This window comes from Phyllostomus hastatus, unplaced genomic scaffold, assembly GCF_019186645.2.
Source record: "Phyllostomus hastatus isolate PE091 unplaced genomic scaffold, TTU_PhHast_1.1 phas_contig_98, whole genome shotgun sequence".
Lineage (NCBI taxonomy): Eukaryota > Metazoa > Chordata > Mammalia > Chiroptera > Phyllostomidae > Phyllostomus > Phyllostomus hastatus.
The window spans coordinates 1,800,376-1,820,076 of NW_025333999.1; the positions used below are offsets into that span (position 1 = coordinate 1,800,376).

The 19,701-nt window shown below is 39.1% G+C and overlaps 1 protein-coding gene across 4 annotated transcripts; it reads left to right on the forward strand.

Moving 5' to 3' along the window:
• Window positions 1-1,852: 1,852 nt before the first annotated feature.
• On the forward strand, window positions 1,853-19,674 carry LOC123828604 (zinc finger protein 709-like). Of its 4 annotated transcripts, none has more exons than XM_045853649.1 (5): window positions 1,865-1,987; window positions 4,182-4,262; window positions 14,558-14,692; window positions 14,887-14,947; window positions 15,345-19,674. In XM_045853649.1, the coding sequence occupies exons 3-5, from the start codon at window positions 14,659-14,661 to the stop codon at window positions 16,903-16,905; spliced, it is 1,656 nt and encodes a 551-aa protein (XP_045709605.1). In that variant the 5' UTR covers window positions 1,865-1,987; window positions 4,182-4,262; window positions 14,558-14,658; the 3' UTR covers window positions 16,906-19,674. The 4 variants fall into 4 exon arrangements, with proteins under 4 accessions (XP_045709602.1, XP_045709603.1, XP_045709605.1 ...); XM_045853648.1 differs by having other exon boundaries at window positions 14,566-14,692; XM_045853646.1 differs by lacking the exon at window positions 4,182-4,262 and having other exon boundaries at window positions 1,853-1,987; window positions 14,566-14,692.
• The last annotated feature ends 27 nt before the right edge of the window (window positions 19,675-19,701 follow it).

Genomic DNA, 19,701 nt, shown 5'->3' on the forward strand with positions numbered 1-19,701 from the left:
TCACATACATCCCATTTTCCAAAATCTTTTATTGTTTTTATGTTGGTGAAAATAGAAATTCAGTTGCCTTACGGATATCATAACCATTTACACTACAAAATCTCTAGGCACACACTCAAAAATTATGAAAAATAAATGTCCCCTACTTTAAAGTGCACACCTGTAAGTTTTACTGAACACAGCTCAAGCTTATGATTGTCCACAGAAGAGTGCCTGTGTCCACGTGGCTCTGCCTGGTTCAAGTTCTCCACCAGATCCAAATGTTTGGGAAGCCATGGGACTCTAGCTAAAATACCTCCACAGGTGTGGAGGTGGAGATGGGCTGGGTGGAAGTCTAAACACTGTCAACAAACATCAGAATTGAGCCAGACTCTTTATTGTATATGCTAAAGTAATTTTTAAGTGTTTGTAAACATTTTTTGTTTGACAATTATTATTTTTTAAAAATATATATTTATGTAGAGGGGAAGGAAGGGAGAAAGAGAGGGAAACATCAATATGAGAGAGAAACATTGACTGGGTTGCCCTTCGCATGCACCAGGGACAGAACCTCAACCCAGATGTGCACCCTGACCAGGAATTGAAGTTGCTTCCTTTTGGTTTGCGGAACCACGCCCAACCAGTAGAGCCACACCGGCCAGGGCTCACACTTCCTTTTAATTTAGCAATATATCATGAACGTCTTTCCAAGCCATAGACATTTTTTGTGTGTGGGGGGAGGGGGATAAATGTGGTTTATTTTGGAGTGATCCTGGCAGGCAGAAGTGACGGAGTGGGGAGAGTGAGACAGGAATGGAAGGAAGGCCAGATGTACCGCCGAGGACCCTGCAGGAGTGTGCGTAGGGTTAACATTTTTAAGTGTGTTTGCCACCCTCTGACCCAGGGAGGACTTCCCTCCCTCTGGTACCAGTCTGGCTTGGCCTGGGTGGGCCCTTTTGCTGAGGAGAAGAGCATTGCAACATCTGGAATTCCCTATGCGCATCTGTGTCCCCGTTCAGAATAAGCTGCAGGAAGACATCACTATTTCTTTAGAATCGGGAAGAAGTTTTGTTTAAAAGCAAACGATCCTAGGGTTGGTCACAGTCCAGTCCTTGTCTTGGCGCTAGGAGAACCTTTGATAGCTGAGCCTGCTCTTTCTGCCCCGAGGCAACTACCAAACCCCAACAAACGCAAATAGCGCATGAGCAGATCTAGTGCTCAAATACTTCCACGAACACAATGAGGACAGGAATGTAATGTCACGCAAAGAACTTTTGCAAACAACTACCCCAAAGCCGTCCAATGTCTGAAGAGGGGTGGAGGAGACTCGGTGTCCAACAGGCTGTGCTGGGTTCATGGCATGATTGATGAGCCAAAAACACATACCTGTCTCTTTACACGACCTCGTCCAAAAGATCAACAAAATTGAAGTATACCTGGGGATCGTCAATTACATTCTTTTCCAAATTTAATATATGGTAGTGTTCAGTGGGTATTTGAAAAAATATACAAATAGTTCATACCTGTGTGAGAGCTGTATTCACAGCAACAGAGATCAGTTAACTGCAACTGCAAGTAGGTTACTGTAAGGAGTTTAACATAAAATTCCTTCTAGTCACTTTTTCTCCTCATAAAAGTGCGTGTTTGACCATAACTTTACTTTTGTTAGTTCGTATGTTGATTTAAAAAAAAAAAAAAGGAAACGTCCCTGGAGAGGATGATCCCACCCACTAGCGGAAGCTGGTTCTGCTTAGCCATCTGAGCCGTTTCCTCAGTTGTCGCTCAAGAAATATAGGGGGTGGGTCCTTGAGAATTGTCCAATCAGGGGCGGAGCAGGGCAGGTGGCGCAGCTCAACAAACCTGTGGACTTTCCTGGCTTCCTTGGGTCGAGTCTCTACTGGGCATGAACGGTGTAGGCACCTCTGCTGCAACATCAGTCCTGCTGTGACTGGTGCCCACCGCGGGAACGGAAGGGACCATGCAGGGAGATCCCAGAAGCTGGGAAATGGTGAGTGTGCCTGGCTGGGGTCCTATGCTGGGGACGAGGGGCCCCTTGGAAACGTCCGAGGCACGACCCGTCTTCCCCGTGATCAAAAGTGGAGATTGCTGACGCGAGAGTGACCTGGACCCGGCTCCGACTTTGGTTTCCGGGATTCCTAAGCCGGAGGAGCTGCGGTCTTCTTTTTACCTCTGGGATAACAGTTTCCCCCACCCTGAGTTTTCAAACTGTTCGGGAAGCATTTCTCAAATCCAACATCCTGTTCTCCCACGCTGATTCTTCCTAGAAATGGCAATACATCTCCAAATTTCCAAATCCCTCCTCAAATTCTCAATGCCATGTATAGGTCTTGGAGTCACAGTTTGACTTTTCAAAAAATAGTAAATACTAATCAAAAAGAAGTAATTTTTAACAGTTTATCTTTGTTGTGGACATTTTACACGAGAGGAAAGCGACAATAACCATTTGGAAGACATGGATGAGATCTTAGTTGGTCTTCCCCTAGGACCTCCCCTGGGCACAGACATCCTCGGGGAAGTCCTTCGGGTCAAGATTTCTCTCTTTGGAAACTTTCCTGGCTGTTCTCCCCTGTCAGCACTGCCCCTCCCTGGCTTTGTCACTGAAAACATTTAGTAATTTAAGCATCATTTATTTTCAATAAGGGTAAAGGTAATTAATAGAGCTTGAAAGACGGCATAAAATAGTTCCAAACAGGCACGAAGGGTGTGAACTCAGAAAAAATAAAAATATTGCAGTGCATCAGTTCTATTTTTGTAGAATTCTTTCACTCTTTCTTTCTGAGCATGTATATAGGTTTCTAATGTTAGTTTTATTTTCGGGGTTTTAATATATAATTCCAGGGCTTTGTCTTGCAAAACTGAGAAAGGCCACGGAGCCTGGAAAGTTGGGCATGCAAGGCAGCTGGGGAATGGGAAACAGCCCAGATAGGGGTGGGGAAGGGGGTTAGTGATAATGCCCTTTCTAAGGTCGTAGTTATGGCTTTTTAGGCTTTAGATTTTGTTGTTTTGCATTCAGATTATAGTTTGTGCACATCGAGAAAGTTGAACATCAGGTGTTTTATCTCATGGACCAATGGTTCATGAAATTGGGGTGTAATTTGGGTCAGAATCTTAAACTAAAACAGGCTGGAGTTTCCTTACTGTGAGAGTGGATGCCTGGGGGAGGGAGCGCTCCCTTGCTTACAGGACAGGGTGGAGCTCTGAGAGTAGGTCCTGGGCCTGCTCAGGTGTCCTGGCCCTCCTTCCCCACCCACTGACCTGCTCTCCGGGTTTTGTCTCAGCTGGGGTTGTCTGAACCCCAAATCTGGTGTTAACATAAAAGTGTTCAAAGTTGTAGAAAAATAATTTGTTTGGCTTAAATCCAGAATAGGCCTGGAAGCAAGATCCCAACAGACTAGAAATTGCTCCTGAGAATGACAGTTCACAGGTCTTTTACCACTTTTGATATTAAGGAGGAAACACAAAGAAGATTACATGAAGGTGAAAGACAGCAAGGCCAGGACTGGATTACAGGAAGCTGATTAAGATGATGTGCTCCCTTGAGGGTCGTTACAGCTCAGGGGTCTGAAAAAGACCTCTCACATTTCAAAGGTGTTCTAAGCTTGTAGTAGGGCTATGAGGCCTGAGGCTGGATGACCCTTCCTGACACACCCAGTTACAAATTTGTGATCGGATCACCGGATCACCATTGAGGTGACTTTCCTCACTGAGCTTTGCCCAGGACCCTTTTCATTCACATCGGGAATAGATTCAATTTTTTTAACATGGGTTTTTCTTCTGACCTCTAGGGAAACAGACTGATGTATTTTGATTCTGAGGTCTGGGTTTCTTTTCTTTGGATTTTTTTTCTCCATTGAACATTACAGCTCTTTTCTTTTAGTTTACCTTAGCATTTAAGCTTTTAGTGTGTAAGTTGAGAAACACCATGTAAAACAAGGGAATTCTGTAATTGATAGAATTTTAGTTCTTGATAGAATTTTGGTTCTATTTAGGCAAGAGAACCAAAAGATGTGAGATGAGTGTCTCAGATGCTTTTCCCATTTTTTTGGTTATTATTTGTATGTTTATATCTCTAGAAAAGTTTGTTAAAAGGTCATACTAATTTTAAGGCAAATGAATTCCTATCTAAATGGATATAAGGAAAAGCAATTTCTATATTGAATTTCTATATTCTTTGATTTTAGGAAAACACTTCAAAACATGGAAATCTTTGGAATTTCTAATTCATTTTGGGGGAGGAGTTTAATTACAAACCCCTAATGCAGGTAATCATTATATAACTATCTTCAGAGTTAAATATATTAGAATGTACCTCATTTTTTTTTTTTATCAGAAAGATTTGTAAGATTCTGATGCTCTGCAGTAGTGTATTCTTAAATGATTAAAAGATTGAATTTGGGAGTGGTTTTCTTTGTCGAAAAGTTAAATTAATTTCATTTTTAAAGATTTTATTTATTTATTTTTAGAGAGGGTAAGGGAGAAAGAGAGGAAGAGAAACATCAGTGTGTGGTTGCCTCTTACGTGCCCTACCAGGGACCTGGCCCACAACCCAGACATATGCCCTGACTGGGAATTGAACAGGCGACCTTTTTTGGTTTGCAGCCTGCACTCAATCCACTGAGCCACATCAGCCAAGGGCAAAAAAGTTAAATTAATTTTAAAATGTAAATGTTAAATATGGTGATTAGTGATTATAAGATATGTCATATATAAATGTCTTTGTTTTAAATAAATAATATATGGAAATATCTAAGTTAGGTATTGGTTACTTTTTAGTTTGACGTCTTCTCATTTGATTATTTTTGCTCTTGTCCTTCCACGAGGAGACACATCCAAAAAAAATTAAGACTGGTGTCAAAGAGCTTACTGACTATGTGTCCTTCTTGGAGTTTTATCGTTCCAAGTTTTACATTTAATTCTTTAATTCACTTTGAGTTTATTTTTATATATAGTATAAGAATGTGGTTCATGATCAGTTTTTTGCATGTGTCCATTCAATTTTCTTAACACCACTGAGTGAAGACACTGTCTTTGCCCCACTGTATATTCCTGCCTCTTTTATTGTAGATTAATCGACCATATATATAAGCTTGGGTTAATTTGTGTGCTTTGTATTCTGTTCTATTTCGTCAGCGTTTGTGCCAGTATCATAATGTTTAAGCACTAAAGCTTTGTAGTGTACATTAAATCATTGAGACTGATACTATAGCTTTGTTCTTCTTTCTCAGTGTTTCCTTGACTATTTGGGGTCTTTTGTGTTTCCATAAATTTTAGAACTATTTGCTTTGTTTCTTTGAAAAATGCCATTATTATTTTGATAAGGATGTAGTGAAGCTTTGGGTGGGATAGACACTTAAACATATTAATTCCTCCAATCCATGAGTGTGGTATATCCTTATATAAATGTTTGTTGTGTTCAAATTCTTTTATCAATACCTTATTGTTTAAGATTTGAAGCGTTGCCTCCTTGATTTAATTTATTGCTAGTTATTTTTATGCGGTTGTAAATTATGTTGTTTTCCTTATTTCACTTTCCGATCATTTGTTATTAGTGTGTAGAAATGCCTTTGGTTTCTGTATGTTTTTGTACCCTGCAACCTTGCTGAATTTATTTAGTCTAATAGTTTTTTTTGATAGTTTTTAGGGTTTTTCTATAAATAGTATTAAATCATCTGCAAATAGCAACAATTTCACTTTATCCTTTTCAATTATGATGACTTTTATTCTATTTTTTTTTTTCTTGTCCAGTTGCCATGTCCAGGACTTCCAATACTTCGTTGATTACAGTCATGAGTGTGGGCTTCTTTGTCTTATTCCTGATCTTGGGGGGAAAGCTATTAGGTTTTCACAGTTGTGTATGATGGTGCCTGTTTGTCTGTCATTAATGGCTTTTTTATATTATGTTGAGGAATTTTGCATCTGTGTTCCTCAGGCATATAGGTTTGTGTTTTTTTTTTTGTAGTATCTTTAGTTTTGATATCAGGGAATTGCTGTCTTTGTAGAATAAATTTAGAGTATTTTTATCTTCAATTTCTTGAAATAGTTTAAGAAGTATAGGTATTCTTTAAAAGTAGTAGAATTCATTGGAGGAGTTTTTTTTTAATACTACATGTTCGATTTTGTTACTAGTAATTGTAATGTTTAGATCGTCTATGTCGTTCTGGTTATTTTTTGGACGATTGTGTGTTTCTAAGAATTTATCCTTTTAGGTTGTCCAGTTTGTTGGTGTATAGTTCATAGTATACACTAGGATCCTTTGTATTTCTGTTATGTTGGTTGCAACTCTCTTTCGTCTTGGATTGTACTTATTTGGGTTTAGATTTAGCAATGATTCTCATGACACTGTTCTGGTGGCAAGGTCTTGGCGTAAAGAAAGGAGATTCTAGCCCTGGCTGGTGTAGCTCAGTGGATTGAGCGCGGACTGCGAACCAAAGTGTCGCAGGTTCGATTCCCAGTCAGGGTACATGCCTGGGTTGCAGGCCATGACCCCCAGCAACCGCACATTGATGTTTCTCTCTCTCTCTCTCTTTCTCCCTCCCTTCCCTCTCTGAAAATAAATAAATAAAATCTTTAAAAAAAAAAAAAAGAAAGGAGATTCTGTTTTGTCTCTAACTTTTGGCATTTTAATTATATTGTATCTTGTTATGGGTCTCTTTGGGCTTCTCTTATTTAAAGTTTTCTGTACCTCCTGACTTAAATGTCAGTTTTCTTCACCAGGTTAGGGACATTTTTAGACAATATTTCTTCACATAGGTTCACTGTCTTTTTCTTCCTTCTCCTTCTGTAACCCCTATGATGCAAATGTTAGTATGCTCAATGTTATTTCAAGGGTCTCTTAAACTATCTTTGTTCTTTAACATTCTTTTTATCTTTTTACTATTTTGATTGTATGAGCTCCAGTATCTTGTCTTCCAGATCACTGGTTTGTTTTTCTGTATCATCTAAACTGTTCTTGATTCCCTCTAGTATTTTTTTTTTAATTTCAGTTATTGTATTCTTTAGTTCCAATAGTGTCTTTCTTATGTTTTTTATCTCTTTGTGAGCATTCTCACTGAATTCATCTATTCTACCATGATTTTGGTGAGCATTTTTATGTCCATTGCTTTGAATTCTTTAGTAGATTGGTTGTTTCTGTTTCATTTAGTTCATTTTCTGGAGTTTTTTCCTTTTCTTTAATTTGGAAAAGTATGCCATTGTCTCATTTTGCTTATTTCTGTTTCTGTGCATTATGTAGATCAATTATGTTTCCCATGTTTAAAAGAGTGGTTTTATGTTGAAAGTGTTATATGGGCCCCCTGGCATAATCCGCATTTGTCACCAGAGACAGGTGCTCTACTGGTGTCTCCTGGGTGGGTTCTGTGTGCCTTTCTGTCTTAGTTTGGTGGGGATTGGTGTAGGTACTATCATGAGTGGGACTTTTTTTATGCTGATAAAACTGGTCATGATTAATGTGCACAATCTGCTGTGTGGGGCTTGGCCCCAGTGGAGCAGCAGCTGCTAGGGAGGTCTGGTGCTCACTGAGTCTCCCCTTCAGTGTGTCCCTTATGGGGTAACTTGGGTGTGGCACTCCCATGAGACAAAGCTGGTTTCCAAGTATGCCAACTCCGAAGCCTCTTTGGAGTGGCTGGCTGTGGGCTGAGGCCAGATGCAGGTTGTGGGTTGGGGAACAGTGATTTTAGCCAGGGTCAGCTGCTGCAGTTTATCAGACCTGGGTTGATTAGAAGGGACTATGATGAGAACCAAGGCTGGCTGTTGTGTGTACCATTGTTGGAGTAACTCGGGGCAAGGTATGGTGCAAGCTGATGATGACTGCCACATGTGGCAAGGTTGGATCTACCTTTGGGAGTAGTACTGTTAGAATGGTGTAATTTTAAAATGATCCTGGGTGGGATGCTTATGTTGGATACTGCCTTTCCTCAGAGTGAGGCTGTGACAGAGGGTGGGGTTGCCTTGATAGCAGGAGAGGATCTTAGTGGCCAAAGAAATATTGTATGGTGTGAATAAGGTATGCATATCTGATGGTCACATCTTAAAGAGAAGTTATTTCAGGGAGAGAAAGAGAAGAGACTGGGAAAAGCAGCCCGATGATAGTGGGCTCAGTTTACTCTCCTAATACCAGAGAGTTTAGCAGGACCCTTAAGTACCTCTGCTGGCTCTGTTTCAACTGCAATGCAGATCCTGACTCTCTGGTTATTGGGACAACATTTATAGCATGTCTGTGGCACACAGCAGTAGGATTCAGGCCCCAGGTCCTTAACTCCTACATAGCAATCATTTTCATAGGCGAGGTCTCTAACCCTGATGACACTGATTTGGCCCTCTGAAGGACAACTTTAATGGATACCAGGCCAGAGAGACTGCACAATCCTCTGATAGTTTCCTAGTACCTAAAATATAAAGCAGGTAGGGACTTGAGCAAAGGAGCAAGAGGAGAAAACATATTGAAAATGGTAGAGAGTTTGACTTAATTAGAATTAAAGAAAAATGATTAAAGGACACTCTTTGGATGTTGAGTCTCTAAAAATAATTTTGGCCCTGACCTGTGTGGCTCAGTTGGTTGAGCACTGTTCTTCTAAGTGAAGCATTGCTGGTTGATTCCAGGTTGGGTCACAGGCCTGGGCTGTGGGTTTGGTCCCCAGTTGGGGCATGTGTAAGAGCCAGCTAACTAATGTTTCTCTCTCACATTGATGTTTCTCTCCCTCTTTTTCTCCCTCCCTTCCCTTCTCTCTATAAATAAATAAATAAATGTTTTTTAAACAATAAAAATAATTTTGAATTGTTAACCATATTTTGTAATGCAGTAATATACAACATTTAATGGAATTCTCAATGCTTGGTCTCAAATTACAGTTATATCTGGGATCTAAATAAATTAAAGCAAGGTACCCAAAGGTATAGGGGAATTACTGAAATAAAATGGAGGAGAAAGGTGCACCTCATGTAAAAATCAAAAGTCTGCCTTGACTTATGGTCATAAGACCCATTCTTCAGAAATATCTGTAGTGATCAGGAAAGCTCTGAACTGATAATTCATTAATTATAATTTAATTAAATCAAGTCTTCACAACTTCCAAATTGGCTTTAAGAAAATTCTACTGTGTGGTCCCTACCATTAGTAATGTTAGTTAAGATAACCCAGTATAAATTATAACTTTGTCAGTTGGATGCTCACATTAAATATAGATTTTTGCTTTTGCTAGTGTATATCTTTAGTGGTATAAATTTCTTTTTGGGTATTACTTTTGCTGTATCCTACAACTTTTGATGTTGTCTCTTCATTTTGTGGAATTCAAAATTGACATGGATCCTGGCTCCTGGGGTCCATGGCATTATGGATGAGACGAGACAAATTCCACACGGATTACTGAGTCCTGTGGAGGAAAAGGGATGGCATGGCTTCTCTCTCATGAAGGGAAAAAGCCTCTGAGTGCCTCGGCCACCCTCTCAAGAGGATAGTGTCTTGACCCTTGCCTTGACAGGCTTTTATTGAGTTTGATTTGAATAGGAATACAGGGTGTATATGTAAAGCTCATCAATCATTGTCAGGCAGAAATGATTAAACAATAGATAACATTCAAAGAACTCTGATGGCTTATTCTGAGTCAGGGTCAGATAGTTAAAGGCCCATAAAACTTTGGGGAACAAACTCACTTCCTGCTTGGACCCTTATCATTTAAATTGAGGGTATTAGCAAAGTAGGTTTCATAGGATTTTATGCATTCTTTCTTAGACCTGATTGCCCTAGGGAACCTACCCTTTCCAGCACAGGGCCCCACCCACCTCCAGCATTGTTTCAGGCTTAAGGCATTGTTTCAGGCTTAAGTCAGGCAGGGGAAGTAAGGCAGCCAAGAGACCAGGAGACTTCTTGCAGACAGAATGAGGACTCAGGCTATGTCAAAGCTGAGGGGCAAGAGTCCATCACCCCCTTTTTCTATAGCCCCCCCAAGACCTTCCCTGGGAGCCCCTTTGAGACCATGCCTGTCTTAGGTTGTCCCTCTTTTGAGGAATCTTACTCGCCATTGGCTAATCAGTCATCCGCCCAGGGCCAAGCAGGGTGAAGAGAAAGGGGGCAGAGGTGGTGCTCTTACAAGGAAGATAAGCTTTATCTCCTAAGTGGCTTATGGTCCCAATGTCTGCCAGGGTCCAGCTTGGTGGGTCTTAGGGTCCCTGAAGGAGGAACGGCTCAGGTTAAACAAGACACCGGGTTATGTGCCAGAGGACAGCCAGGCCCTTTAGACCTGGCTGACTCTCCGAGAAAAATCAATTTTCATTTTTATAGGGGAGGTTATACAATATTTAATACATAATATGATTATTAAAGCAGAAATGGTTACCATAGAAATAACTTTGAAAAGTACAGAAGATTTTACAGATTAATTATGTTAAACAAAGAAATAACTGAAAAGTACAGGAAGTCCCACAGATCAACCATATTAAACAAAGGTTATTTTGACCAAGAGGGTTATTAATCAGATAGCCAACGAAGCCATATGAGCACAAACTTTCAAATGCTGATTATAATTAAATATCTACTAAGTTTCTAAAGATTGGCCTAAATCAAAGGGGTATAAGGAGTGATTTAAAAATTAATTATTGTTTATAGAAATTAGATGCTCTAAATTAAATAAATGATTTTTTTGCCTAGATCTATTAACTACATATCGGGGGGGGGGGGACATATTATGTTTCCATGTACTAAGATTATTATATTTAAATTAAAAGTCCTTCCTCCTCTACTTACCTGGTCCCATTAATAACCACTCCTGCCCAGGGCATGGGAAAGGCAGTGGTTCTAATAAATCTTGAGCTTTTGAATGGTGACTCCTTAAACATTCCTAGCAATGTCCTCCTCCAGCATTTTGGCAGCTAGTCTGCCCATAGTTTAATTCTATCCTTAACTTTCTAGGTGAGGGAAACAGGCAATATTAGGGTTGCTAGGTGTCTCTATTCTGTGGTTAACGAGTCATTTCACGCAGAATTAGAGGTATCATGCAGAGTTTTTTGTTATAAAGCACAGGTGTCCAAAAATCTCATCACCTAATGCTAATAGGGACAGGCATATGGGAGGAGATAGACAGGAGACCCAGCCACAGCCGCTTCTGCTGTGCAGACATGTCTCACCCGACCCGACTGTGTCAAAGGTCAGCTGTTTGTCGGCTCCTGACAAAGGTCCTTTACTCAGCCTTAGCCACGGGAGTTATGGCTTCTGAAACCAGGCAGGGCAGTTTCCAACACAAAATAATTTTTTATTTCTCTTGAGACTTTGAAAAAAATTCCGTATGTTATTCAGAAAAATCTTTTTGAATGACCACACATTTGGGAATTTTCCAGCTATCCTGTTATTGATTTCTAGAGGAATGCCTCTGTGATGTAAGAGCATATTTTGTATGATGCCATTCTTTCAAATTTGTTAAGGTGGGTTTATGTCTCAAGAAGTGTTCTGTCTTGGTGAATGTACCATGTGAACTTGAGAAGAATGAGTATTCTGCTCTTATCAGAAGAAGTATTTCATAGATTACAATTAAATCCATTTGTTACATGGCATGATTGAGTTTATCTCTCTCCTTGGTGTTGTTCTTTCTGCTAAAATTTATAATTCATAGTAAGGGGTTGTTGAAGTTGATAGCTATACTAGTGCTTTTATCTATGTCTTTTAAAATTCTTTTTACCTTACATAGTTTGATTCTCTGTTATCATGTGCATATGAAGAATTGCAATCTCTTCTTGGGGAATTGACCTTTTATCACTATTTAAAATTTAAGTCTATATTGTTTTAAACAATATGTCATCTGTTACATTAATTATGGTAAGGAAAACAAAACATATTTAACTTTCATTCATTTTTAATTGACAAATGTAATCATTTATGTTATTTTTGATGAATTCTTGACTTTTTATTTTTAAGAATATTTTATTTATTTATTTTTAGAGAGAGGGGAGGGGCGGGAGAAAGAGAGAGAGAGAAACATCAATGTGTGGTTGCCTCACTTACACCCCTACTGGTGACTTGGCCTGCAACCCAGGCATGTGCCCTGATTGGGAATCCAACCAGCAACCCTTTGGTTTGCAGGCTGGCACTCAGTCCACTGAACCACACCAGCCAGGCCTTGAATTTTCCTTTAAAGTAGGTGTACTCATGACAAATTTTCTCAGTTCTTATCTCAGAACATTCTTTCCTTTATTTTTGAAGGATAATTTTGCTTGACACAGAATTCTAGGAAAATTTTTGTCTTTCAAAATTTATATATATTTTTTCTTTCAAAATTTAAATGTATCATTTTATTGCTGTCTTGCTAGCATATTTCACGAAGTGACATTCTAGATTTAGTTCTAAATTTTATTTTCTATATGTAAGGTATTTTGTCCTCTGGCTTCTTTCAATAGATTGTATTTGCCTTTGATTTTTTTCCAATTCAGTGTGAAGTATGGGTGTGCATTTTTGTCGTGTCTCATGTTTAGTGTAACATGAGCTTTTTGCATTGACAGTTTGCTGTCTGTTACTAATTTTATGAAAATTAATTGGTACTGCATTGGTTTCTTTCTCCCTTTTTTAAAAAAAGGCATTCTCATGATGTGTTTTTAAATTTCCTGTTGAAAGCTGGTTTGCCGAGGGTTAATGGATATTGTGTTCTTGTTTGTTCTCTGTTGTTTCTGCGTTATTCTTCACCAAGATAGATTTTTTAAAGTAATGCTTATGTTTAGAACAAAATATTTGGGCCATACTTCAAAATACTGTGTACATTTTCTCTTTCCAAAGTTTGGAAACACCACGTTTCCCTGTGCCCTAAATTATCTCATGGATTAAGAATACAAGTTAATTTCCAATTTTTGTGCTTTTTTTCTGTGAACAGGGAAATGATGTCTTCTAAGTTACTTATGCTCTAGATCAGAAACTTGAAGTCTTTGATTCCAATCATTGATGACTGCTGACACCCTCAATACTTCATAATTTATTTTCTCCTTGTCTTCATGTGCATCCATGGCAACAAGAGAGCCTTAGTGCTCCATCCTATAGGGTAGTAAGAGGTTGACTACATGCTAGCTCCATCCTTGGCGTATGAACTCTCACCTTAGTTGACTTTCTACTCAATAAAACATATATTGCTCTCTCAAGCTATTTTATGCCTGCTTGAGAGGCCTGCCTTCCTCTTCCCAGAGATCCCAGTTGTGGAAGTCATCAACACTTTCATACCCTATTGGCAATGTGTGGTGTCATCATCTGAGGGATTTCTGTGCCCAAGGGTTGATATCATTCTCCTTTTTCCTCTTAATTACATTTTATTGATTATGCTTTTACAGTTGTTCTCATTTCCCCTCCCCCCACTTGGTCCCTCTCCACCCAGCTTGGGGTTCTGGTATGGGGCTGGGACTCCTCGCCCCTGAGATATCCCTCCTGAATTTTTATCCACCACACATGTGGGCATGGGACCAGCCTGTTCCATGTCTGTGCCCTTCCTACCAGTCTGGATGGATGTGGTTTCTTTAATTCCATAGTTGTTAGTCATCCATTCAATTAGATTTCTGATGGTCCTGAGTGATGGTTGTCTATTTTAGTTGTAATTTTGATGTGGTTGTGTGAAGAGGTGAGCCATGTCTGCCTATGCCACCATCTTGACTGGAAGTCGTATGTCATGCTCCTTTAGTCAACAGGGGAACTTAGAACTGACAGAAGGGAAGGCACTATCTAGATACACTAATTACTCTTGTATTACAGTTGCCTACAGTGTTCAGTACAGTAATGTGTTATACAGGCTTATAACCTAGGAACAATCTATGAAACCACATAGCTTAGGAACATGGGAGGCTCTGCCTACCATCGAAGTTCGTGCATGTACACTGTATGATATTCCTACAATGACAAATTCACCTAACAGCACATATCTCAGAGAGTGCCCTTGTGTTAAATTGCACACGATCAACATTTTAGCTTATCTAATCATACAGAAAGAGAAAGGAAGAACTGAAACTGGTAAATATTACACAAGGTAAAAGCAATACTTCTCCATAGAACATTTTTATTCAGCCAGATGTGTCTGACAACTTGTCGTGTCCTTGAGGACTTGAGTGAGACATGGCCTGCTGCACCTCGTTAGAACTTGGGTTACCAAAGACCACACGGGCTTGTCTTATATTTGGTGGTCAGAAAGCTTTAATTTCTTAAGTAAATATTATTCATTGAATACAGATTTCACATCCCGACTTAGGAGTGCTGTACATTGTTAATAATAAGAAAGGAGCTGAATGAATTTTTACAAGGCATTGATGTTATTAAAATAATGATCATTTCATTTGTATAGATTTTGTCATTTCTCAACATGTGCTGTATCCTGCTGTTAGAGAAATAATGATGTAATGTGATCACAGTAAAAATATATAAACAATTTCTCTGTGTTCTTGATGGTATTAAATTTATGAGGAAGTAAGTGTGGAAAGAAAGTTTCTTTGATCAAGACATATAATAAATGTTTGGAGGGAATAGATCATAGGTAACCTTCTTATAAATGGATTATGGATGTTCAGGCTTTCAGTTCCACAAATTTTACTCTATGCATTTATGGAGTGTTTTAGGACTCAGTGATCCTTGAGGATGTGGCTGTGATCTTTACCCTGGAAGAGTGGGCTTTACTGAATCCTTCACAGAAGAAACTCTACAGAGATGTGATGTGGGAAACCTTCAGGAACTTGGCTTCTGTAGGTAAGGATGGCAAGTTCTTTTCACTTGGTCAATTAGAGCACACGTGTTTTTTATTCATGAACATACTCTAACCTGTATAATGTGGGAAGAAAGGACATTGACAAATAGTCACAACTCATCATAGAAGTAGAACGTACTAATTTTTAAATAATCTCTAATACTTTGGAATTGTTTTTCTGGGTCTGCTATTTTAGGTAAAGTATGGGAAGATCATGACATTGAAGATCAGTATAAAAACCAGAAAAGAAAACGAAGGTGAGTCATACTCACAAGAGAAAGCAGTGTCTCATGTGAAAAACCAGTTATCGTTGAAATTTTAAAAAGAAACAACCAAAACAACTGCTGCTTTAAATGTATTACATCTTAGAAAGTTTCACCAAATTGCTTTCTTATATATGACATAAATTATCAGTGCTTAAAAAAAGAGTAGGAAACAGCATTTATTAAACCCTCTATATGAGAGTCACTATTTTATTAATAGCAAGGGTAAACTTGTCTTACAGAGCCTTCAGTATATTAAATTTTGAACAAATCGAGAAAAACAAAACCTGCACTTTTAGTATAAATCATAAAAATATAGTTCAAATATTTTACTAATAAATATAAAATCACTAATAAAAAGCATTAGTGATGTGTTTCTTGTTTTTTACAGAAGACATATGTCAGAGAGAATCTGTGAAGGGAAAAATGTTGGTCAATGTGGAGATAACACCAACCTTATTCCAAATCTCAATCTGGAGAAGAAAACTCTTCCTGGAAGAAAATCATGTGACTGTATCATGTTTAATGAAGTCTTCCTGGATGGCTCATCCCGTAACAGGCACACCCAATGTTACACTGGACACAAGTTTTCTGAGTATCAGAAACATGGAGAGAAGCCATATAAATGTGGTATATGTGGGAGAGCCTTCAGCTACCTCCAGTGCTTTGAAAATCACGAAAGGACGCACAATGGAGAGAAACCCTATAAATGTGCGGAATGTGGGAAAACCTTCATGTGGCTCAAAACCCTTCAGAGACACACGATCATACACACTGCAGATGCTCCTTACAGATGTAAGGTGTGTGCGAAAACCTTTAGTTCTTCAACTTCTCTTCAGACATGTGAGAGAGCCCACACTGGAGAGAAGCCTTATCCGTGTAAGAAATGCAGTAAAGCCTTCATGCATCCCAGTCAACTTCAAATACATGAAAAAAGTCACAGTGCAGAGAAACCGTATGAATGTAGGATGTGTGGAAAGGCCTTCAAATATTTCAAGTCTTTAGAACCACACAAAATGACTCACACAGCAGAAAAGCCCTATGAATGTAAGGAGTGTGGAAGAGCATTCAGACACTACAGTTCCTTAGAAATACACAAAAGTTTTCACACCGGAGAGAAATCCTATGAATGTAAACATTGTGGTAAAACCTATAGTTATCCCAGCTCCCTCAAAGGACACATGAAAATGCACACTGGAAACACTCCTTATCAGTGTCAGCAGTGTGGGAAAGCATTCACTCTCCTCAGGTCATACCGAAATCATGAAAGGTATCACACTGCAGAGAAGACCTATCAGTGTAAAAAGTGTAGTAAAGCATTCATGTACCCCAGCTGTCTTCAACGACATGAAAGAACTCACAATGAAGAGAAACCCTATGAATGTAGGATATGTGGGAAGGCCTTTAAATATTTCAGATCCTTAGAACCACATGAAATGACTCACACAGCAGAAAAGCCCTATGAATGTAAGGAATGTGGAAAAGCCTTCAGATATTACAGTTCCTTAGAGATACACAAAAAGTTTCACACTGGGAAGAAATCCTATGAATGTAAACATTGTGGTAAAGCCTATAGTTATCCCTGCTCCCTCAAAGGACACATGAAAATGCACACTGGAAACACTCCTTATCAGTGTCAGCAGTGTGGGAAAGCATTCACTTGCCTTAGTTTGTATCAAAGACACGAAAGAACTCATACTGGGGAGAAACCCTATGAATGTAAACAGTGTGGTAAAACCTATAAAGATCACAGTAACTTACAAATACATGAAAGGAATCATACTGGAGAGAAACCCTATAAATGTAAAGAATGCAGAAAAGCCTTCACTTGTAACAAAAACCTCCAATTACATGTGAAAAGGCACAATGGAGACAAACCACATAAATGTGAAGAATGTGGGAAAGCCTTTGTTGACCGCTCATCCTTACGAAGGCATAAGAGGAGTCACTGAATAAAACCTAGTGAATGTAAATGATGTGGGAAAGATTTCAGTTATTCCTCTCCTTTCCAGAGACATCCGAGGACTCACTGGGTAAAACCTCATGAATGTTAAGTGTGTGGGAAAAATCTCAGCTGGTCCACATTTTCGTATGTGATGACTTCCACTAAAGGGAATAAAAATGTAAATAACCTGATAGAGCTTGATGGAAATTTATATATATATATATATATATATATATATATATATATATAATGTTTCAGAAAACTTTCAAGAGTAAAGAGTTGTTTTTAAAATTGCAGATAATTGTGGTTTCCCAGTCACACATTGAAATGACCATTTGCCCTTTAATGTCGAGTGTTTGAACTGCTGTGTAACAGTGGACCCTGTGGTCAAACCTGTGTGGTTCAGGGGTCAACTGGTTTCTTTCAGAAATGAGTATTATAGTGTGATAATTCTGGGGCATGTCTTTCAACAACATGACATAACATTAATAACCAGTTATTTTTCATTGAGTCATTGCTGACTCTTTGAAGCCCGTTAATGTGTGAGTTCCAGTATATTTCTAATATGGAAACAGATTTTTTAAATGATATTTTAGCTTATGTTAAAATGGCATTAAAAGTTGCTATTTTTTTTATTTTGCTATTTGGATTTTTTTTTACTGGCCATGTGAAATGTGATGGACAATCCTAGTGCAGTATATATATGTTATATATATATCAAATATATCCCTTTATTACTGACAATGCCTTATGCAGTGGGGGTAATTGGTATAAGAGGTTTTCCCCCATGTTCCTTAGCAATAAATGGAATAAATATTTATGTGTGTTAAGTTTATGAAAGAACATATTTCCATGTGAACTTACTTTACTGTTTAATCTTGTGATTTTTTCCCTCCTGACTAGCATGTTAGATATTTTGATTTAAGAGGAGAGACCTGTGATGTGACCAAAAATCAATGTTTGGAGATACTCCCTTGTAAGTAACGTTAGGAACTAGATTTTCCAGAATTTATACTGTGAGATTCCATATTAGACTTTACCAGTAGCCTCACTTGATGAGATAGAGAAGGCCTATCTCAAAAACCCGTTAGTCAGCTTGTAGAGCCACCACACATGGAAATGGAATGATACATAGAGGTTTAACATAGGGCACCATTTTCCAGGTCATTTTTTGGATTCTTTGCCCTTCCAGTCAAGAGTATCTTCAACTATGGCCTGTTTGATTTCTTAGAGGTGTAGTTTACCAGTGATTTCTTCACAAGATTCACACCAGGGACCCATCAGAGTGGCTTTTGCTTAAGCTTTCTTGTGTCCGCCTAGAAGCTAGTTGAACTTCTCATGCATGGGACCATCGTCTGATTCTTTGGTTCTCTAGGTGTTATCTGTATAAGACCTACTTTGTACAGGGAACAGCTTGTGCTGTTGATAGTACTGGAAGGTATGTTTTGTTGATCCGTATTTACAATGATGCATTGGATAAAAGAACATGGAGTTTGTTTCTCTACTGCATTGTGCAGTAGTTGGCTCGATCTGGTCTTTCAGCGGGATAGTAAGCACCTTCCTCCTGTCAGGAATACTGGATATTTGTTGTTACTTTTAGGTAAATGTAAGCTCTCAGAATGTTTTCATTTATGTTTGATTGTATGTCATTAAAACTGCAATCTTTTTGTCAGCAAATATTTCTACAGTCATCTCATACAAATGTTTTATTAACTGTGTTTTAAGCAATAGAGTGCTAAATACTCTGTTAGAGGGTGTGATTTCTATTTAAGGAAACAGACCTTTTCTATATTGAATCCTGTGAAGCGGTAAACTCTGTCCTGCATCACCATTCACAGTGTTTGTTTTCTATAAGTTAAAAACAATATAGTGGTGCTAACCTTAATTTGTAAGAGGCTCTAGTCAGGGATATTAATATGAAGTGGGGAATATTCTTACTTGGAACTATCTTTTACCATTTTTAGAGATATGTTATGAAATACTGCGATAAATGTCATGGTCTCCCTGTCTAACTAACAGTGCTCCTTGTGGGGGATTCTGGATATAAATTTTTTTGAGGGGACCAAGTCTGAGGGAAGCTTGGCTGCGTCTGAGCAAAGCAGGGATTGCCTTTCCAGAGGGGCCTTGCAGGTGGGTGCAGCAGTGTTTCCCAGAAGTGCGTGAGGCCAGAGGGCTGGGGACTAGACCAGAGGCTGAACTTGGGATCTGTCAGGATGGCTGGGCTGCCCTGCTGGGTTATCAGGAAACCCAGAGTTTGCTGGCAGACCCAGATGACAGCCACACCCCTATTTTCATGTGGTCGTTGTTGCCCCCAGGATTCCCACTTTGAGGGAGGAACTTTTAAACTTGAACTATTTCTTTCAGAAGAATACCCAATGGCAGCATCTAAAGTATGTTTCATGACCAAAATTTATCACCCTAATGTAGACAAGTTGGGAAGGATGTGTTTAGATATTTTGGAAGGTAAGTGGTGCCCAGCACCGCAGATCCCCGCAGTTCTGCTAGTGATCCAGTCTCTGTGAAGCGCTCCCAGTCCAGACGATCCATGAGCTAACGATACAGGGAGCAGTGGAGGACCAACGACGCCCAAGGCTGGAGACAGCCAGAGCATGGACTAGGCTGTACGCCACGAATAGCACTTAAACCGATCTGGTCATCACGTGTGCATCGCTTCTTCTGTTCTGCCTGGACTTCTTCCTTTTCTGTTTACATTTAATGGACACAGCCTTAGAAATATTACAGAATAAAATCCCAGGCATCTTCAGTCCTTTGGTGATGAGGTGCACATCAGCAAATCTATGTC